This window comes from Cyprinodon variegatus, unplaced genomic scaffold (genome assembly GCF_000732505.1).
Source record: "Cyprinodon variegatus isolate N-32 unplaced genomic scaffold, C_variegatus-1.0 Scaffold83, whole genome shotgun sequence".
In the NCBI taxonomy this organism is placed as follows: Eukaryota; Metazoa; Chordata; class Actinopteri; order Cyprinodontiformes; family Cyprinodontidae; genus Cyprinodon; species Cyprinodon variegatus.
In genome coordinates, this window is record NW_015150536.1 from 809,538 (window position 1) to 832,457 (window position 22,920).

Here is a 22,920-nt window from a genome sequence, read left to right on the forward strand (position 1 = left end):
GCAGCTTTCCGTGTAATATACCCACCAGTCAGGTTGATGAAAGGCATAAAACAAAACAGGCCAAAAATATTAATAATAAAAAAAATAGGTAAATAAGTCAATAAATATTTATTTTCCCCCAACATATTTTTTTGCATAATTATCAAAATCTACATTTTTTGTGCGATTTTATTTCAATCTCTAGTCCATAACACTGCCAAACGTGTTATATTTGTTATATATCAATATTTTTTTATGAGGAACAAATGTGGATACTAAGGGAAAAGTATTACACTGAAGCAAATAGTTTGACAAAATAATATATTTTATTTCACAAGCAACAAACCAAAAAAAAAAAAAAAAATGTAAATAACAGCTAGTGGTGTGAAAGCAATGTTTGGAAGCATGTGGTCCACACAATGGCCATCTCACTAAAACAGACTTTTATCTGTTGTCTTTGGACTGAGCAATATCAGATTCTTTACAATTTGACACTTATCTGAAAAAAAAAAAGACAGAAATACCAGGCAGTTTTAAATGTGACAAATGTGACCAAACTAAACATATAAAAATGAAATTCCAGATATTATTTTATATTAAACTGATATATTTTTAAATAAAAGTGATACATTTTTTATTTATTCCTGTTTGTTTTCTTTCCCTATAACAACCACAAATCTATATATGTTTTTATTTTATCTAGTAAAAGTGAAATAGTGTATGGTTTTCCGCCACATGGCATTTATGTGCATTTGTGTTCAGCTGCCTTAACTCTTATACCCCTCAATAAAATTCAGCACCATCAAGTGTCTCAAAATCAAAATCCAAGTCCATCAGCGTTTTCATCCTACATTTTATGAGTTTGTGTATCTGTTGGATCTAATTAAGAATCGTTACTGTCTCACTTGTTTCAGGTTAGCAGGGTGAGACATGAAACTGTTAAAGTAATCAACAGGCTTCAATGGATCCAACAGATGCAAGAATTCCTTGTTTGAGCACATAAGGGTAAAGTTATTGTATTTTGAAGCAGTTATGTCATGATTAATACAGATGCTCTCCTTCCAAACTGTTGATAAGATAAGCTAGTAGGAACACACCCTAATGGTCTCATAATCTGTAGCTGAAACTAAAATGAAATATGCATGTACAAATATTTGATTTGAAGGAAGTTAGAAACATATGGAGACAAAACTTTCCAGATTTATTATTGTAATAGGTTGTGAAGTCGAAACCATTCAATATTTTCTTTCCCATCTTCATTCCCAAAGCAATTACTCTTCAATCTCAAAGCATAATACAATGCAATTAGTGGTTGTAATACCAGAAAATGTCCAAAACAGTCATAGGGATGAGTGTTTTTAAAAGTGCACATTTTTGTTCATTCAAACAAATTAAATTAATTTCAATTTGTTTTAATTTAATCAAGGTGAGACATTGAATATTTGCTCTCAAGGGAGGATAGCTGCAAATAGGATCAAAGTGAAATACACACAGTCAAATCTAAATCTGCCTATGTGATTGTATTGAATATATTATATATTTCTGCATGTTTAAGGGGAAGTGCTAGTCCTGCAAAGTACCTTAAGAGTGACTTTTGTAGTAAACTGGCATGTTATAAAAGAAAAACAAGTTGTGAATTGAGCTATTTATCATAGTTCAGTTATAAAAAGGTGCCAGGTCTGAGTTCCTATTCTATATCACAATACACAGTAATCACAACATCTAAGATCCCTGTGCAGCTGAATTTGTTGGCTCTAAAAGAAATGATCTCTTTGTTGACTATTCATAGCATTACCAAAACCTACTGTGTGTCACATATAGAATACGATCCAGCCAGTTTGCAGTGCATGAGCAGTGGGTGATTGTGATTCCAGGGGGAATAGGCTGTTTGCCAGGTCTATCCAGCCAGTTCAGCGCAGATTGCGTCGGGCAGGCAAGATGCGGAGCGTTGCAGTGCTTTCCCGAGTCATGAGGCGGGTCACCTGGTCCAGACTGTGTCCTGCCACTGCCTCCCCATTAACCTGTAGGATTTCATCACCAACGCCCAGTAGGCCCTCTACACCACCGTCACCGACTTTCTCGACATATACACCTGTTGGTAGCAGACAATGAAAGTTCTTGTGTTCTCTCTCCTGTGATGAGCTACTTAAATTTCATCTACTGTCATGGACCAACAGATTTAACTGCATTTAATACATGTTAGTTTTTTAGAATCACGTGAATGGGTTATTTTTTTGAATCAAGGTTGTGTACTTTTCTAACTGCAGAACAGTTGGTATTAATGACCAGTGTAAGGGACCATTACCGTGGTCAGAGGCATAAAACTGTCCAAAAGACTCTAAAATAATTTTTTTTTCAAAAAGTTAATAAGAAAGTAAAGAAATGTTACCTGTGTCCGGCCGACCTTTTCCCCTTGAAATGACGAAACCAAAGGGTCCACTGGGGGGTTTGATGAGCTCCAGCAGGATAGTTCCATCAGGGAAAGCCTGGGTAACTCGGCCCATTGGATGGACCATTCTGGCCACAACTACATCTTCAACACTTAAGGCCCTGTGAATCTCAATCTGGGGGCTATCAGGGCTAAAACAAAAACAAAAAACAAACATTATTACATAAATATGGTTTAGAAATGAATCACTTGAACCATACACAGATGTTTCTCTGCCCGACTCAGGCTTTCCCGCTTTTCTTTAGGCCCACCTGGGTGCCAAGCCATATGGTATCTGGACCTCTCCCAGAATTGTTGAGCGATCTGTTCTTCTCTCTAAACTCTGCACAGAGGAGGCTTTGCGCAGCTGGGCCAGTGGGAGCACCTAGTGGCAAACAAGTGGAAATGTATCAAGTTTTTCATTTCTTGTTGAAAAAAAGGGCTTCTGAGGTAGTGCCTTCATGTCAAATTATAAAACATAAAACACACATAAATGTTTTTATACATATGCCAAAATAGGCTGTGATTGACTGAAGAAGGGGTTTGCTTAATTTTGGTTTAATACACCATGATATTAAAATAAGCAGGTTGTGATATTTATTATAGTGCTTAAAAAAGGCTTACAATTTCGATTCAGGTAAAATAAAAATGCTCTCTTGCTCACTGTGTTCAGGGTTTGCAGCGAGGGTGTTCTCTGTATACGAATGGTGGGCTGCGGTCTCCGTGTGGGGCTTGGCGAGGCTGAACTTGCCCGCTGGACGGTGGGAAGACTGAGCTGTTCCATGCTACTGGAGCGACCACCTTTTACAAGTCTGCCGACGCTGTTTAGTCCGATGGAAGAAAAGAAACGACGCAAGAAAAGCTTTGGCCTTCCATCAAGTTTTCTGATAAAGGAAAATGAAAGGTAAAAGCAAAAATATATTAAATCAGTAACAAACATCGAGATACACACAAGTGTTAATACTTAAGGGGTAATTTTGCTAATTACAGGTCCTAAATGTGCTTTTATACTCTTATTCTGAAGTTTATACTAAGGCAGATTTGGTCCAAGAGTTATATCAAGGATTCTGCATTTTTTCAGAAGAAAGGATTTCCCTGTTTAAGTGTATTTATGTAAATTTACTTCCAAGGAAAATAGCTTTGTATACTCAAAGATCATAACAAAGTGTAGTCCACATCAATATTTTATTTTGTTCATCATTAGAACTCAGGGTAAAAACATGTACAGCCCTGAAGTGATCTGTGTTATCAGAAAATGTGACATAACATGTTGCACACTGTGAATACAAAAATAACTACTATTACTACTTACACCTATAGCTAAAACTGGCACATGATCTAAAATCTAGATCATTACAATATACTAAAGGATTTGGACTGAGGAGCCCCTTTGGTAACAATTTCCTTAAAATTCTTTCATAAGTTCATTAATAAGGCGTGTGTCTGCAGCCTCTGGTGTCTGTTCTGTTCTCACCTTCATTCACTCTGCTTTCTTACTTAATCAGCAGAATGAGACTTCAAGCCAGGCATGGCTCACCTTTCCTGGTTTTTTGTCTTCGGTGTAATAGTTGTGGACTTTTTTTGAGTCAGATGATGAACCTATAAGTATTCACTGCTGCCACTCTCTGGTTTAGGGGGGAACCTCTTGTTCTGCCAAACAATGTTAACGAATCCTAAAACATTCCTGAATCTGGATTATGATGTGGATTATCACTTAAATTTAATGGATTATTCCGTGGACTGATGTGCACCTTTGGTAAAAATTTCATTAAAATCCATTCATAACTTTTAGAGTCATCCTGTACAGACAGACAAAAAAAAAGACACAAACTCAACTAAAAAGATAAGCTGCTTGGCGAGGTAAATATAGACGTCAAATGTCAGCATATGTCTCCATATTAGTTACAGGGAAAGAAATCTACAACAAGCTCCATCATAATTGTCCACTATGGTGTTTCGGCTATTACATACATTAAATTCACTACCTTTTGCTTCCACTGCAGCTATTTTTTCTATTCTATCATATTTAGATCAACTATAAAATTATTGTTTAGATTGGAGCTGATCTACCAAAAATTTATACTTGGTTCAAGAATGCATATAAAAGCATCCTTATAATATTTTAAACATAATCAAAATATTTTAATGCCATTAAAAAATCCATAACTAATGTATTGAAGAACTTATATATGCAAAAAAATAAATGGATCTCATTCCAAAAGTCATGTTGATCCCTGTTTGCATTTGTTTTCACCCACTCTGGAAGTGTTTGTTGTAAAATGTCTTTTTCTTTTTTTTTTCTTTTTTTACCTGAATGTTAATAATTTTAATAATAATCATTTTCCATTTACCCCATTAGATGGGGTAGCTCTTTTTCTACTAACCTTTATTCATTTAGTTCATGTATTCTTATTTGTAAGTTTGGATGTTTCGTACGTCTTGTTTTTGCCACTTTGACACAGTCTTTTTGCTTGCTCTATGATTGGATGTGTTTAAGCTGCATATAAAAAGTGCAATCTGCTGTTTAAATTCAGTGCAGAAATGCAATAAAGTACAACACGCAAGTCAGCTGAAATCTATATTGGTGATTACCATTGTATTTTCTAAATAACTGTAATATCTAAAACGGTAATTGCTTTCTCTCTCCAATAGAGGGCAAACATGTTGTAGTAGTCACATGTAGAAGTCAGCAGTAATATCAAGAGTACTGTTTCCCTGATTTTTTTTTTTTATTTTAATCTCCCTCCTGGAGCAGATGCACGCACAGTTGTTGCCGAGACAGCTGTAGGATGAGCGGATATTTGTGTGTAGGGTTATGAAATACAAACCTGGAACCATCAGAGCTCTCTTCCCACAAAGCCTCAGCTTTCAGATGTTCAGCTCTCAGCAGTTCAGCTCTTAGATCCTCAGCCCGAGACATACCCATGCCACGCAGAGCTCGAAATTCTGAACCAGGACCAGTTTCTCCATTCAGACCTGTTTAAACAAAGCAGCAACAGGTTACACCGATCTGTATACCAATGAGTAACTGTAAGAATCTGCATATTTTGTCCCATCTAATGTATTAATGACTATAATTTTGAACATAAAAGTTATTCAGACAATAATTTTAGTAATAGGTCACTGGAATAATATCGTATAGAGTAAATTTACAAGACAATAGAGGAATTAATATGTTTGATCTGCTTACATAAGAGGAACTACAGGTGAAATGTATCTTCAGCATAGGGCTGCTCGATATGGTGATATCGATAATTTCTTATTCATTTTTTGATTTACTTTTTCAAAATTAGGAATAGGAGAAAGGAAATGTATATTTTGATTGTAAACCTAGTTAATATGAAAATAGTTCAGCCCTATTACAAACCTTGCATAGTTTGGCGAAGAGAGGTTGAGAGGCTAAATCCTTTCCTTTTCCTATATCCCCCAGGACACCATGTGTTGAGTGAAATTATAGAAAGTTGCATTTTATTTTCTATTGCTGAGATCAAATGTCAGTGATGTAGTCTGAACAACTCCCATCTGAAGGCACACCCCTTCAGTGGAGTTTATGAAAGGAACTGTTTCCCATTCAACTTCCTGTTGCCAGTGGCCTGTGGCCACGAAATGCCTGGGCTGTGTCTGAACGTCCACCCTAATCACTATATAGTGGTTACGCCATTTAAATGAGTGTCCAAACGTCTAGCAGATAAAAAAAAGTAGTGGAATCAAAATTTCCCACAATGCACCTTGAAAAGTAGTGATCATCCATGGTCACTAGAAAAGCAGATATATCACAGATTGTTTTTTGCAAGAGCTCTCCTGTGCAAAACATCATGCAAAGCATCATTTGTTGTGACGCGGCCTGCTGTTGGGTAGTGAAGCGGCGACAAATACTGTAACAAAGATGGTGCATGCTCTGTGTGCGGGGAGGCAGAGTTATGTGACCAACGGGGGAGCTAAGAGTAGTGAACATCCATCCAAATAGTAAGTTAACTGAGCTCATTATAAAGTCCACTAAATAGTCCCCTCTCTATATAGTGATTGAGGGACTTAGGAGTTAGGGCGGACATTCAGAATCGTCTGAATCGTCCTTAGGAAAACTCTGTGTTTGCTGGACCTAGTCAGACCACTCTTCCTACATCTCAGAAGGAGCTGATCGTGGTGACCGTCCTTTCTTTTAATTCAGAAAGAGCTGAACGTAGTGTACGTCTTTTCCTGTGATTCAAACTGAGTTGAACGCAGTGATTCATGGATCCCTTTGCTGCAGCAGAGGAGAGCTAAACCAGTTCTGTTCTAACTGCTGAAGGAACAACAGCTGGGCCCAATTGCCCAATTGTTTGCAGAGGAGCCGTTAGAAGCCGCTGCGCTAACCAGGGCCATACTGGTCCCGCCGCTGCCTGAGAGCCGCTGCCACCGACAGCTAAATGCCGTAGCTAAAGGGAGACATCCCAGGCTACTGTGAGCTGTAAAATTAACCCCTGCAAAGTTGTCTCCTGTTATTGCATCAGATGAATCCAAATCTCTTTAAGAGCTGCTGTTGGATGAACGGACTGGACCAAAGACGGGGCCTGCAAACAACTGAACTGAGGGAGAAAGTCCCTTCCATTCCAGTGAGTCAAAACATCCATCCTTCCATCTCTCCATCTAATGTGTGATAAGTGCTCTGCTTTGATGAACTAGGTAGAATAGATAGTCATGTTTTTATTCCATTTGAAGTAAGATTGAACTACTGATGAGTTTGAGAATTTTAACTGAATGCTAATGTTTCTAGAACCCACTGAATGAGCAACGTGGGTCTGAAGACACTGCTACAGTGGACTGGCTACGGGTCACATTGTAGAGGCCACATCGTCAGCTCTAACCTTTCCTTTGTTTCAGCTGGACCTGCCTAGACCAAACACCCTGGGGCATAGGCGGATCTACTGGGGTGGCATAGGGTGGCAATTGCCACCCTAAATGACAGCCTTGCCACCCCTGCTGCCACCCCAGTTGGCTGTAGGGGTGGCGAGGCTTATAAATTATTATTATTATGGATAATTTGAGAATTGCGACCGCTAATTTCTAATGTCGGACTGCAGTGAATGCAGCACGAGATGNTTTTTTTTTTTTATTTTAATCTCCCTCCTGGAGCAGATGCACGCACAGTTGTTGCAGAGACAGCTGTAGGATGAGCGGATATTTGTGTGTAGGGTTATGAAATACAAACCTGGAACCATCAGAGCTCTCTTCCCACAAAGCCTCAGCTTTCAGATGTTCAGCTCTCAGCAGTTCAGCTCTTAGATCCTCAGCCCGAGACATACCCATGCCACGCAGAGCTCGAAATTCTGAACCAGGACCAGTTTCTCCATTCAGACCTGTTTAAACAAAGCAGCAACAGGTTACACCGATCTGTATACCAATGAGTAACTGTAAGAATCTGCATATTTTGTCCCATCTAATGTATTAATGACTATAATTTTGAACATAAAAGTTATTCAGACAATAATTTTAGTAATAGGTCACTGGAATAATATCGTATAGAGTAAATTTACAAGACAATAGAGGAATTAATATTTTTGATCTGCTTACATAAGAGGAACTACAGGTGAAATGTATCTTCAGCATAGGGCTGCTCGATATGGTGATATCGATAATTTCTTATTCATTTTTTGATTTACTTTTTCAAAATTAGGAATAGGAGAAAGGAAATGTATATTTTGATTGTAAACCTAGTTAATATGAAAATAGTTCAGCCCTATTACAAACCTTGCATAGTTTGGCGAAGAGAGGTTGAGAGGCTAAATCCTTTCCTTTTCCTATATCCCCCAGGGCACCATGTTTTGAGTGAAATTATAGGACGTTGTATTTTATTTTCTATTGCTGAGATCAAATGTCAGTGATGTAGTCAGAACAACTCCACTGTGAAGGCACACCCCTTCAGTGGAGTTTATGAAAGGAACTGTTTCCCATTCAACTTCCTGTTGCCAGTGGCCTGTGGCCACGAAATGCCTGGGCTGTGTCCGAACGTCCACCCTAATCACTATATAGTGGTTACGCCATTTAAATGAGTGTCCAAACGTCTAGTAGATAAAAAAAGTAGTGGAATCAAAATTTCCCACGATGCACCTTGAAAAGTAGCGATCATCCATGGTCACTAGAAAAGTAGATATATCCCAAATTGGTTTGCAAGAGCTCTCCTGTGCAAAGCATCATGGGATTTGTTGTGACACGGCCTGCTGTTGGGTAGTGAAGCAGCGACAAATACTGTGACAAAGATGGTGCATGCACTGTGCAGGGACGCGGAGTTATGTGACCAACGCTGGAGTCCACTAAATAGTCCTACTCTATATAGTGATTGAGGGATTTAGGAGTTAGGGTAGACATTCAGAGTTGTCTGAATCGTCCTTAGGAAAACTCTGTGTTTGCTGGACCGAGTCAGACCACTCTTCCTACATCTCAGAAGAAGCTGATCGTAGTGACCGTCCTTTCCTTTAATTCAGAAGGAGCTGAACGTAGTTTACGTCTTTTCCAGTGATTCAAACTGAGTTGAACGCAGTGATTCATGGATCCCTTTGCTGCAGCAGAGGAGAGCTAATCCAGTTCTGTTCTAACTGCTGAAGGAACAACAGCTGGGCCCAATTGCCCAATTGTTTACAGAGGAGCCGTTAGAAGCCAGACCAGTGCCATAATGGTCCTGCCGCTGCCTGAAAGCCGCTGCCGCTGCTACATCAGTCGCCGCTGCCACTGACAGCTATCCGCCGTAGCTAAAGGGAAACATCCCAGGCTACTGTGAGCTGTAAAATTAACCCCTGCAAAGTTGTCTGTTGTTATTGCATCGGATTAATGCAAATCTCTTTAAGAGCTGCTATTGGATGAACGGACTGGACCAAAGACGGGGCCTGAAAAACAACTGAGCCGAGGGAGATAGTCTCTTCCATTCCAGTGAGTCAAAACGGTAACATCCATCCTTCCCTCTCTCCATCTAATGTGTGATAAATGCTCTGCTTTGATGAACTAGGTAGAATAGATAGTTATGTTTGTGTCTTATTTGAAATAAGTTTTCTGATTCAACTGCTGATGGTTATGAGAGTTTTAACTGAATGCTAATGCTTCTAGAACCCACTGAATGAGCAACGTGGGTCTGAAGACACTGCTACAGTGGTCACATTGTAGAGGCCACATCGTCAGCTCTAACCTTTCCTTTGTTTCAGCTGGACCTGCCTTGACCAAACGCCCTGGGGTCAGCTAAGTTAACCCATTCCCTTTCAGCTTAATAACAGTTTAATGCATTCCTGAGTCATTATTAATGTTTCACCATAAAATCAAATGAAACTGCACTGTTTGAATGCATTTAACATTTCTGCTTCAGGGTTTATTCACATTCATCTGCTGCTACCTTAAATGACACTTTCAATGCATTGAGCCTTAAAACTTGAACATTCCTCAGAGACTTTAAAAGGAATTTTAAAGCCCTTTCACCTTTTTATTTGTGCTTATTTTCTGTAGTTTTTACTGTCTGAGTATTTTTTAGATATAATAATACTGTGTGGTTATTAGCTAATAAAGGTACCGTTGTATTTTAACCCTTGGTCTTTTGTGTTTATTTTAACACAAAGCGACCGAATTTTTAACAGCCGATCCAGGAGTCCAACTTTTTACGTAAGAGACAAAAAATCCTGGTCAATAAGCAAATTACAAGTTTAACTTTTCTGGTAAACTTGCATAACACTATTGACATTGATCAGGTGTCTTTTATAACATATATTGATACTGTTTAATTGCACAGCCCTACAAAAGTAAAATCATATACACTTACCTACTACCTCTGAATTTGCATCCCAGATCTCAGCAGATGGAAGATCAGTTGGGGGTCTAGCTGGGGAGTATCTCAGAGTGGAAGGCCTGATACAGGGTACCGGGCTGCTTGTTGCTGGTGACCCTTGGTTTGAAGAAATAGGAGATTCCCTTCTTGTCTCTGGGGAATCTAGAGATTGGGACCCACTATCTCCTCCCTGAACTGGAGACACGTGGAACTGAACTGTTGACTGACTCACTGCAGATCGATTTCTAGAGCTTGACTTCAGAGCTGATTTTATAGGTAGCGAAGGGGCAGGCGGTTCTCTAAATCCCCCAGATGCCTCCAGCAAATGTGGCTCTAAGGCAACGGGGCTCCCAGGCGCAAACGTAACAGCTCTGCTTAAGTTAACCCTATTCCGTGGATTAGAGTTTCGTCTCTGTGCCCAAGATGGGCCGTAAGGTCCGTGGCCTGACTCTAAACGATTTTCGCCTTTTCTACTCCGCCTCCTCAGTTTTCCAAAGCCTGAAGACTTCCATCCTGAATTGCTTTCCTTATTTTCTCCCAGCACATAAGCTCCAGCAAACGTAACAGTAAGGGGAGCCTTAGGGCGAGTGCTCACTTCTGGTTTGTTTGATGGCGCACAGACAGGGGTTGATTTCCCCCGTGGGTCCTCAGGGACAACGATTTGCTGTGGCTCACTGTTTTGCAACTCCGATGATGAGGAGACCGGCTGAGGTTCCCTGACTACGGAGCCACATGTTTCACATTTTTTCACCAGTACTATTATTTCTTTAATAACAGTTGTTTCATCAGTTGTCACAAGATCCTCTTGTTTCTGAGTAGGTGGCAAAGAAATGCTTCTGTTGCTTCTGCTCTTCTCCGAGCCACTGCTGCTGGAGTCTGTATTATTGTCTTTTGTTCTGGACTTGGGCATTCCAGGTCTGCCGCGCTGTCTCATTCTGTCCAGATAACGGGACTCAGCTTCTTTCTCAGATTCATCCTCGAAGCGTACACGTGTGGGGGAACAGCCATACCGTTTGGGTCGACCTGCTTGCTCACCCGGAGATGTGTCTCTTTGTGTGGGAACCAGAAGAGGACCAGACGAGGCCTGAGATGGAGGCTCCTCTTTAGTTTGAACAGCTCTATGCACTGTTGTGTGACTGGGAGTTTCTACTTGCTGATGTTTCCTGTATAAAATAGAAAAGCATGTAACTATCAATAACATTTTAAAGCCATTGATATGCATCTGCGCCTGGCAGTTCTCTAAAATAGTAACTTGATTACTACAGAAAGTGAAAGAAATACACCAGAAACAAAGTAAATTTTTTCGGCTTCGGATGAAATAGAAAACTACCAATAGAAAAAAAAATGTAGCTAAGAAGAATTTGTATTAAAGATCAGAAAACGAACCACAGTTCCTTAGAGTAGTTAGTAATCATGATATGAAAGTGAAACCAAAAGGATTAATTGTCTTTACACTCTTTCAGATCTTAATGGGCTTTTAATACTAATATCCTTTGAGCTAAGCTAATTTATCGCGATGCTAGTTACGTATTTAGGGTAAAGGTCCTTCGGGAATCTGAATCTCACCCATATTTTTTTGTGACACCTAACAGTTTTCTTCTTTTAAGATTAACGGTGGATGTCTTGTAACAATGTCTGACAAAACTTTTATCCAAAGGGCCAAAACTGTAAATTCAAAAGTACTTGTGGACAAAATTACAAAAGCTTTTGGGGGGGGATTTCTATTGATATCTCAGTAAAACATTCGGCAGGCAATATAAATCAAGGCTTTACAGTAGCACAATTTGAATAACTCACAATTATGCAACATTTCGGTACAATTGTAAAGAGATACAATGATATTTTCCAAAGAGAAGTGTTATCATATTACTACGTCCAATCTTTTTTTTTTTTTCAAACTTAACAGTAAACATTAACACCCTGAAGGTCATTTTGAAGAAATAAGACACCACAGATTTACTATAATTTAATTCAACAAATTGTTGTAGATAAGGACAAACAAATGAGAATGTATGCTGATCTTTACACCAAAGTCAGAACAGTTGTCATCATATAGTTTGACATTTCGCTGAATTAAGAAAAATAAATAATTACAATAAAAGATAAAATGGGGAAATACCGAGGACATGACCTCAGTGTTCTCAATGCTGGTTACAGGGCTGGATGTGGATAGCTGCAGGTAGCAGTCTGTCTTGCACAAACCGGATCTGGACAAGCCTTTAACTAAAAACACGCTGTTGGAGGTTAACAGTCTTCTAAAGAAGATAGGCTCTTAATTTTATGAAAGTTGTGTTTTTTTGAAATCCTCCTCAGATGTTCTAGAGAAGTAGAATGGAGCCAGTCTTCTTTATCGCCTTGCTGAGGGTTTTTTTGTTGTGTAATTTGCTCTGATGCTGTTACCCCAGCAGATGATGGCAGGAGAGATCGACCTCTACAACAGATTCATAGAAGATGTGTAGCATCTTGCTGATAAGGTTGAAAGACTTAAGCTCCCTTAGGAAGTACAGTCTGTTCTTTCCATTCTTGTTGACAGCTTAACAGTTGCTTCTCAAGTCCATTTTGTTGTCCAGGTAAACACCAAGGTAATCTACAGTCATACTATATCCTTTGTTTTGCTCACAATAAGGATCAGATAGTTCTTTCTACATCATGACACAAAGCTCTTCAATAGCTCCATGTACTCAGCTTCTTATCCACCTCTGATGGACCCAATGACAGCAGAGTCATCTGAGTATTTCTGCACATGACAGAACTCTGTCTGGTACTGGAAGTCATACAGAGTAAAAGGCAATAATGAGAGTACTTCCCCTTTTAGTATGTAGTGCTCCTGTGCTTCTGACCACTTGATTAGACAGCTGACCAATTGTCTTACAGATGGTGGTCTGTTTGTAAGGTAGTCTATGATCAAGGCGATTGCTGATGCCTCTATTTGAGCCTTTTGGAGTTTCTGACATAGTAAGTCCGGCTTAATTTTGTTAATTATATTAAAGAAATCAAAGAAAAAAAGGCTGTCTGACTTGTCTAAATGACAGCAGGTTTGTTGGATCATGATGTATGATGGCTCTTCTGGTGGTTATAAGCGAAGTGTAAGGGGTCCTGATAGCTGCTTGTTTGCTTGCTCGTTTCAAAAGTGTTGCAAGTGCATTCATGATATGGGATGTCAGGGAAACAGGTCTATAGTCACTGAGGTCTTTTTGAGCTCTGAGTTTATCTTTGGTACTGGAACAAGGAAAGGGGTCTTCCACAATACTGAACCCATCTCCTGGGTTAGGCTAAGGGTGAAGAGGTGCTGTAAAAATCCGATAGAGATGCTCTTCACAGCCCTTTAGGACTTTGGGACTTACTCCATCTGGACATGGTGACTTATTGAAATGCAATTTCTCCAATTGCTTCTTTACTTGACTGAAAGGAGAAGGGAACAGCACCATCTTCTGATTTGAATGAGAACAAATGCATAGAAGCAGAAGGATCCATGCCAGAAGTGGAAGATTAAACAATTTGTGTGAGTTTAGGTTAATTGAGGGAAGGATGTCCGTGTTACTGTGGGCAAGAGAGAAAGATGCTTAACCTTGTTCTTGAACTGAACCTATTGCGTAATTAGCTCAGAACATTGGCTCTGTTTAAACTTCCATGTGTTCATTAGACACATTAGGCATTAAAAACACAAGCATAACATGTCCTTTAGACATGATCCAATTAAAGAATGAACTGCATTAACTTCCTGTTACCTGTTGTCATGGTGACTCTTCGGATTGATGCTCCACTGATAAGGGCTTTTTAGACTTGTTACGCACGTGTTTAACTCTGAGTGGGCGTATCCAGAGTTGAGGATTTTTGGCAATTTGTTAAACCTGCTTTGTGAAATGGCCCGCTAGCTTTCTAAAGGGGTGATTAGAAATGCCTCTCAACCTTTTATTTATAACAAAAATAAAAGTATCCACATATATCCCATTAAAGAAAGCATCACAAAATGAGAAAAGCTTCAAGTTGTATGTATGCATTTGCAAGCCCCTGATTGGAGTCCATGTGTAACTTAGTTTGTGTAGAGCAGAACTAGTATAGATATTTCTATTCTTGTACAAAAACGAATGAGCAGTTTTTTTGTGTGTCATAATTTTTCACAATCTTTTTGCTTCTGTTTATTATTTTAGGAATATTCAGTAGTTTCTTTGTGGTTTATTTGGTTTATTTTGGTCTTATTATGATAGTTAGTCATTTAGGGTGTTCCAAAAATTCAAAGATTTTTTTTTTCTTTATGAGGAAGTCACTATGTTTTTGTTGTTTTTCTACTGCTGGTTTGTGTTTATTTTTTATGATGACCTTGTTTTACACTATATTAGATCTACTCCTTCCTTTCCACTGCTCCTCTGTTTTTTATTTCGCCTCTCCCTCAGTTCAATATTAACTTGATCCTCAGCAGATGTTTCCATTTTTCACCAGATTGCTCTCACTTGTTTGACTTGCATTTTCCCTTTTAATAGCCCTGTATTTAAGCAGTTGGGTCTTCATAGAGGCTCACTGGAATCTTCTTTTTGTTTTCTTCATATCTTCATGCCTGGTTTCTGTGCTCTTTTTAAGTTTATTCTGAGATCCTCATTAAAGAACTTTTGTGTTCTGCAACTGGGTCCTCCTTCACCATCATGGCCTCATCAAAAACTTCTAATGTTCAGCCACATTAAAGTAGAAAGCAACAACATAGAGAAAGTTATTTATAGTTTTCATAATCAGACCAAAAACAGACCCAGGACTAATTCAGAATAATGTCCTATCTCATTTTACAGCATGAGCATGGATTTCAAACTTCCAGTGTAAAAGTAATGATCTGCCGCAAACATTGCTGCCCATTATTATGAATGTATTAAAGTAAGCACTCATAATCCCATATTGACCAAATGCTTCTTTCTTCAATTGAAGCTTTGTGATGCTCACAGTTACATAAGCGGAACAAAAGCAAATATTTTCACAGCATTGTTCGTTTTAGCCTTATAATTACAGAGCATGGTTAGGTTTTAAAGCTTACAGTTATATAACTCACTAAACGAGGCAAAGAGCAGTTCGATGGATAATAAGGAGATGCGAATACTGAGAGAAAAATAAACGCAAACTAACATTGACTTACACTGATGATCTCTGATCAGACTGAGAGCGGCGGGGACGGCTGTCTTTGAAGTGGTTGGAGCGAGCCTTGAGCCTGGCTCGCTCCAGAAGACGCTTGGCTTGCTCATGCCTTGGGCTTAGAGGTAGCTCATCGCTTATTACCAGAAGTGACCTGATAATGACAACGAAAACAGAGATTACAACCAGAAGATACCGTGTGTGTAATTAAAACTGTAAGGAAATGGTAGATTTAAGAGTAAACAGCTTAAATAACCAGCATTTCTTTGAATGCCGCTAATACCTGAGGAAGTATTGAAATGTTCAAAGCTTGGCCTGTGTTGATACATTTCCAGCATCATACTTTACAAAGATTAACTTAACATTGAGTGAAGCTGAATCTTCCTAAGCTGTCTTATGCAATGCACGATAATAAGACTGGGGCGTGGCCACAACCATGAGCAGCAAAAGAAAACGTTATCCGTCCATCTATCCTAACAACCAGCAGCTAAGCTGCTCTGCATTGTAACTCGTTGTCTGTACGCCTTTATCCCCTTGCCCAGTGATAAAGATAGCATGATACTCCATGCCACGTGGATTATCATTGGAACGTCCAGAGTGTGATTCATTCTCTCCTGAGTGTCAAGATGAGAACTCGTTGTGTTTTATTAGATTACAGTTTGTAACCTTGTTTCATCTTATCAATTAGTATCCCAGAAAATCAGCAGCCTGCCCTCTGCTTTATGATTAAAAGCTATTAGAATATCATTAGTTTATTTAATTTAGCAATTCAGTCCAAAAAACAAAGATGTTCTTTTATATTGATTTCACATGGAGGAATATATTTAAAGGATATTTCTAGATTTAATCATTATTCAGGTGTTGCTGTTTTTTTTACTTGAGAAATGAGAGGCCTTCATAAAGGTTTGTCGATGTTTTGAGCTACTTTTCGTAAGGATAATCAGAGCTGTGTGGTATGGAGTTGATCAGCATGTGGCTGAAGTAATTTTAATTGCAGTTTTCAGTTTGTCTGAATCATTTGGTCTCTCATATTCTTCTTGCTTTTGCAGGTGAGTTTGCTGGTTGTAAATCACATCAGGGCCGTGGTCCTTTAACCTTGGTCTTTTAACCCCGAGTTTGCCAGCAGAAAGAGGCATGGGGTGCGCGACAGTTTCCTAATGAACATTTTGACTTCATAGCACTGGAAATCTCACACTGGACCTTAAGAAATTTTGATTCTGTGACTCTCTAGTATCTTCTGGAAGAATTTGGGTCCTTGATTTTCAAGGGGGTTTCTTTTAATCCGAATGAGATATTTGGGAAATGTCCTTTCTGGCTCAAACATGGCTAAAGGTGAGGAATAACTGTTTAGTCCTCCAAATGTCTGTGCGTTGCGCCTTCTGAAGAACTGACCACAGTTCACATGTTTCGGCTCACTTCTAAACTGCTGACAAGTCGCTATCCCTGTTGATGGCATCACCTTTACTACCACACCCTTTCCTTCAATTAAACTTCTTAAAACATAAAAAACAGAAATACTACACCCTTTGACCAGTTAAATTTATTAACAATGACTGTTTGTGTTTCTCTGTTTTTTCATGTTAAAACGTAATTGACTATATAGACTTTTTACACATCACTATAGTTGGTCAGTAACCCCATTAACCTGATTTGACTTAACACCAACTAATTTATACACAGACTGATAAGTACCCTGGCATCTAGAGCCTTTCATATTGTCATGTAAGAAAGCTGGAAAAAAACAACAACTTCCAAATTGCAAGAAACCCAATTTTCCCATTGAGCAAAGCATTGGATATTAAGAGGGATATACTATGGGTTGTTTTTTCTACACATACAGTATCAATTCAGTATTTCTTAGAGCTTACCTCAAATATGGTTCCAGTTCCTGAGCAAGAAGTTCAGTGTCTGTGCTTTCTAGAACATCGTGGTTCCCTGATACTGGCAAAAAACAAGAAGAGAGAGAACATATCTGAGCAGATGTGTGATGGAAATAAGATGCAATTAAAATATACCCTTCTAGGAAAGTCACGTTAAATTACAGCTTTATTTTCAACAAAAACACTGTCTTTTGTGCTCTTTTTATTTCTCCAGCATTCTACAGCATAAGGTGCTAATTAAGGTTCAGTGCTCATGTAGCTTTTACTTGAGGCCACATTCAACATGAAAGCAGTCATCTATGTTTAAATCTAGTGGGGTCATTTGGACATTGAATTAATCTATTTTTTTATTATCTATCTCCTTTAAATATTGAATGTCATGAATTAATTCAAGATCACAAAGGTCTAAACAAATTTAAATACAAGGTTATAAGAAAACACCTAAAGCCTGCTGCTAAAAAAGGAGTACATTTTCATAAATATGCATTTTTTATGTTTTTCATTGAATTTTAGATATAAGCAGTCCATTTAAAATATAAACATAATGGGATAGTACACAATCTCTGATCCTTAAGCATACAAAGGCATCCAGTATGGCTCAAACTGAGATACCAACACAGGGACACTTCCCCCACTGGGCTGGCTGCTAATAATAGCAACAGCCTCATGCACATCTGCACATCTGACATCTGTTCAAAGCTGGGAACCAGCCAGGTTACATACCGCATTTCAACATAACATCCTGAGCTGACATGCAGCTGCCTCTGAATGCTGCTTTCAATTACTGCAACAGCTGAATGGTGATCAATGTGGACAAACTGATTTTAGATGTAAGATGCTAAACCATTGATAAGTTTGTAAAATAGCCCCATACTAATTCCCATCAAAGGTAAAGGTTGGTAAACTGTTTCAGAATTTTTTTTTTTTTTTTTTTTACTTTGAATCAAAAAAATAAAATAGCCCTTTTACCAGTAGGGACCCTCTTAGACTTAATAATAATTATTGAACTTTATTGATCTCACATTGTAGAAATTTACCTCTGCATTTAATCCATCCCCTTGGGGAGCAGTGGGCTACCATCATGGGGCACCCAGGTAGCAATCGGGAGTTGAGGGTCTTGCTTAGAGACCCACAGTGGCAGTCTGTGGGAGGGGGTTTCAAACTCACAACCTCAGGAATCTAAGCTCTATGCCCTAACCACTAGGCCACAACTCCCCCACTAGTCTTCTACTCTAATATTTCACTAGATGAGGATACAGAGGCAGGGATCTATTGCTAGTCCCCTTTGATGTAATCTCTTTACATTGTAGAGAGTCTCCTCTGCTAAGCTCTCTAGACTTAAATTTGTCTCAAGGATTTACCAAGAGTTTAGATTTGGGAACTGAAATGTAAAGGAATAGTACACCCAAAACATGATTAGCCTTCATTTTCTACTCACCCCCATGCTGAACAACACTCTGGAGTACTTTTTTGATATCTCAAATGCATCTGGAGATCTGGGAGGCTTCTTGCTGTCTGCTGACATTCAAATAATGGAGGTCTATGGTGACCGAGACAGAAAGGTCCATAAAAGTCCACAAAAAACGTGTCAATATTCCTCCATACTGCTCGTCCAATGTATTCCAAGTGTCCTGAGTGGGTAGCATCCAGATTTTACTCGAAATGAAGTCATTTAGAATGTTTTTAGAGCATAAACAGTAGTGTATAGGATTTCCTAAAAGCGCGCGCCTGCGAGTTCACGACGCTACGGAAGCCGGCAGACCAAACCAGATGAAAGTGCGCATTCAGCGTCTGCTCTGCCAATAATGCAAGCGTAGAAGAAGAAATGTGCTGTTTACCTGTGCAAAGAAAGAAACAACGAAAGAAAAATGTCTGAGGACTTCAGTGTTGAGGAAGAGCATGAGTTCTTTGCCGAGCTGAATGCGCTGGTTTGGTCTGCCGGCTTCCGTAGAGTCGGGATCGCGCATGTGCGCGCTTTCCGGAAATCCTATACACTACTGTTTATGCTCTAAAAACATTCTAAATGACTTTGTTTCGAGTAAATTCTGGATGCTACCCACTCAGGACACTTGGAATACATTGGACGAGCAGTATGGAGGAATATTGACACGTTTTTTGTGGACTTTTATGGACCTTTCTGCCTCGGTCGCCATAGACCTCCATTATTTGAATGTCAGCAGACAGCAAGAAGCCTCCCAGATCTCCAGATGCATTTGAGATATCAAAAAAGTACTCCAGAGTGTTGTTCAGCATGGGGGTGAGTAGAAAATGAAGGCTAATCATGTTTTGGGTGTACTATTCCTTTAATATTCATCCTTTTTTTCTTGATACACCCAGAATGTTTGTTGTTCTAAAAGCCTAATCAGTCTCGATAAAACCTCTTGTAGCATTAAGTAAACTCCCCACATTCCCCAGTTATGATGATAGGGCATATAAGACTTTTTTAAGCATGCCATAGAGGGTCCCAAAGCAGAAAATATATTTTTTTTATTTGGCATGTATAATGATTTTTGTGATAACAGTGAAAAATATATATATAATTCAGTGATACATTTTGTATTTTTTTTGCTTTCAAATATGCATACATATAATAAGTGGGGGGAGTGGTGGCCTAGAGGTTAGAGCAGTGCGCTTGTGCGCTGAGAAGCTTGCAAGTACCCGGTTTGATCCTCACAGCCTGCACTCTGGGCCCACTGCTCCCCGAGGGGATGGGTTAAGATGCAGAAATGAATGTCTCCATTGTGAGATCAATCATTTTCAACTATTTCATTATGATTATTTCCTTTTTTCAAAGCAGCTAAAAGAATTGAACCTTCGCTAGAGAAGATCTTTTTGTGTCTACTAACATTTAAGTACTACAAGACATAAATTCCCTTTGGTAAAAAGTTTTTGAATTGAATTGAACTGAAATATAACAAGAGAAACAGAGTTTAAAGTCATCACAGCTATGTCTCATAAACAGTACACTATAGAGCAGATAGAAGAGTGAATCATGGAGGAGATCAGTTACTTTAAGTATTTTCTTCAAATAAAACTGCTTCCCATTAAGACACTTACCTTTATAATCAACTCTGTATGTTATATCCCCATAATAGTCAACGCTTTCTCCTCCACGGCGGTCTTGCATCTCTCTGCAGTTTTGTTGTCTTTCCCTCAGCTTTGCGTAGGCCCTCTCCTTCACCCTAAGCTTCAGATCGGCATGCAGCACTCCACTTTGAGAAGACATGTTTTCCCAGCTGTCCGAACTGCACAGCTGTTTTGTCGAATCAGCCCCATCTGCTTCACTTTTTTCCCCTCTGTCCAGGTAAAATTCCACACTATCTGAATGTTTAAAAACTGATGCCTCTTCAGTGTCCTCAACAACACTTTCTGCCTCATTCCTGTTGACAGATTGAGGTGGTTTGGACCTGCTCTGAGGTTCCGCCGGTGACTCTATCTGGGTGTAGTCCTTTAAAGGTAAAGTTGGCGGTATGTTGTGAGGGCCAACCCCATTGAGAAGCAAAGTTTCCGGGCGCGCTTCTCTCCAGAAGCCCTTTGGAGGTGCCCAGTGTCTGGCTAAACATGTAGGAGAAAGGGAAGTAGATGTGTTAGAATTGGAGGAGGAGAGGACAGGCAGATGAGGTGCAGGGGATGGCTCGTCCTTGCCACTACTTGAGTTATCTGAGAGAAGACTTTCGATACTGGTGCCCTCCCCAAGCCCACATGAGCTGCCCCGGCCTTCATCTTGTTCTGAGTTCTTCTCCTCGTTTTCTTCTGTTTCCTGCTCTGTTTGGAGGTCCACTGGTGGACTGTGAATTTCCAGTCTGACCTGAACTTCTACCTCCTCATCTTCATCGCTGCTACTGAAATCTTTAGCTGCAGTTGATCGCCAGGAGGAGGACGGCACAAACAGCTGGCCTTTGGCTCTCTGCCTCTGTCTGAGAAGCCCATCAGATGAAATCTGCCCAGGCGGACAACCCATACGCACCTCACCTGTGTCCAGCTTCTCTCGGTCCTTCTCCCTCTCCCTGCCCCTTGTTCTTCTCTGAGTCAGGGATTTTACTTTGGTCTGTAGTGCGTGTGAGGCTGAACTTTGAGGAAGGGGCAGTGAGGTCCTCAGTGAAGATGCTGGGAAAACAGGCTCTGGAACAGGGCCGGTTATAAGTCCCCAGTTGATGGGAAGCCCAGTGGGTACAGGACAAGTGGATTTAGAAAGAATGTAACCTTCTGATTTCTCCTCCTCCATTGGATCGGTGATTCACAAAAAGTGGGCTACACCTATATCCTGAAGGAAACAAAGCAAAACAAAAACAGCAGAAATTTGTAAACTAACTCAAAAAATAAATAAATAATAATAATGGAGACCTAATAACATTCTACATTGCTGGTTTGTCTCTCTCATGGGAGGAGATCTTTATTGTGGATGCTGTCACGTTGCATTATCCAGTGATTACTTTGCAGGGCAAAGGATAATCCTTTAGAATGAGAATAAGCAACTGCTGCCTGCCATTGAGACCTTACATGCCTAAGCACTATAATATGTTTTATTCTGTTCTGTTGAAAAGGGCTGCCAATAAACACAGAATAAGTTTACATTTTGTGGGAATCATTCAAAACAAGAAAAGAAAACCCACTTAACTTTCAAAGCTTGAACAATCATGTTTTAGAAATGAAGTATTTGAGATTTGTGACTCATTATAATGCCCTTTATCTTATCATTATATCTCATTACACATATATTTAACAAACTCAGCTTTGTACTTTGTACTATTTGTGCTTTGTACAAGTATTAAAAAAACACATTCTGATTCTCATTAATTATGTAATTTAGATAAACTGTAAAAAAAAAAATTCATACAGATAAAAAAGTACCTGGATATTTAGCTGAAAATGGAAATGTTGAAATGCATATTCAGTTCTGTCATCTGAAATCGCCCGCAGGAAGTTATATATTCTTGCGCAACATCCCAGATTCATGTGCATCCCAACAGAACGTGCGTCAAAAGCGCGCTGGCGGTAATTCCATCGCTCCTGGACCAAGTGTTAAGAAAAGCAACAAAAAATTAAGATGTAAGAGGCCAGAATGTGTCCAGAGAGATCAAAAAATAAAAATAAAAATTGAAACTGACATCAAGATTTCACGGCGCATCTCTATAAACACTTAATGTCTGCAGCTCCCGATCAGCTCAGAGCCAGGCGAGCCAAGCGGTGCCTCTATCATACTCGGTCCGCTAATCCCTTCAGAAAATCAGTGGGATTAACAAAAATGGAATTCAAAAATGCTCGCTTTAATTTCGTCCTTGCCCCGCAATCCCTTCTGCCGAGTGACGCTCTCTGTTGCGTAAGCGCGGTGCACTTATTATTCCCACGATGCAATAGTACTCTGCTCCAGTGAAAAGAAGAAAAGTCGAGAAAAAAAAAAATCTGTCAATTATCCGCTTCCAGGTGTGCAGCAATAGAAGTGAGATTTTGGTTTCCTTTAAACAAGAGGTAGGCTACCTCATTTTTGCTAGTTCAAACAGTTTATCCATCTCTGTCTCATTTGATCCCAATCCCAATTTGAGCTGATTTTATATGGAAAACAATTAAATAATTACCATCAGGAACAATTAAGGATTTTATCTTTTTTTTATGATCTCACACCTGTGAAGTATCTTACAGGAGTTTTGTAAAATATATAAATAAACATTTTTTTTTATCTATCTATCTATCTATCTATCTATCTATCTATCTATCTATCTATCTATCTATCTATC

At 39.3% G+C, this 22,920-nt stretch overlaps 1 protein-coding gene across 1 annotated transcript; it reads right to left on the reverse strand.

Annotated features, from left to right (window-relative positions):
- Nucleotides 1-1,043: 1,043 nt before the first annotated feature.
- On the reverse strand, nucleotides 1,044-22,106 carry LOC107083763. Its single transcript, XM_015373219.1, has 11 exons — nucleotides 22,037-22,106; nucleotides 20,243-21,449; nucleotides 17,174-17,246; nucleotides 15,310-15,459; nucleotides 10,185-11,353; nucleotides 7,603-7,743; nucleotides 5,236-5,383; nucleotides 3,072-3,291; nucleotides 2,680-2,792; nucleotides 2,369-2,559; nucleotides 1,044-2,071 (listed from the first exon to the last, which is right to left on the reverse strand). The coding sequence occupies exons 2-11, from the start codon at nucleotides 21,408-21,410 to the stop codon at nucleotides 1,890-1,892; spliced, it is 3,555 nt and encodes a 1,184-aa protein (XP_015228705.1). The 5' UTR covers nucleotides 21,411-21,449; nucleotides 22,037-22,106; the 3' UTR covers nucleotides 1,044-1,889.
- Nucleotides 22,107-22,920: the final 814 nt, after the last annotated feature.

Bases quoted from the DNA above. Each gene is read 5' to 3' on its own strand.
- LOC107083763 (XM_015373219.1), bottom strand. From the start codon at position 21,410: ATGGAGGAGGAGAAATCAGAAGGTTACATTCTTTCTAAATCCACTTGT. The intron at 17,247-20,242 runs GTAAGTGTCTTA...GTTTTTTGCCAG, and splicing joins ATACAGAGTTGATTATAAAG to TATCAGGGAACCACGATGTT. The intron at 2,793-3,071 runs GTGAGCAAGAGA...GTTTGCCACTAG, and splicing joins CGCTGCAAACCCTGAACACA to GTGCTCCCACTGGCCCAGCT.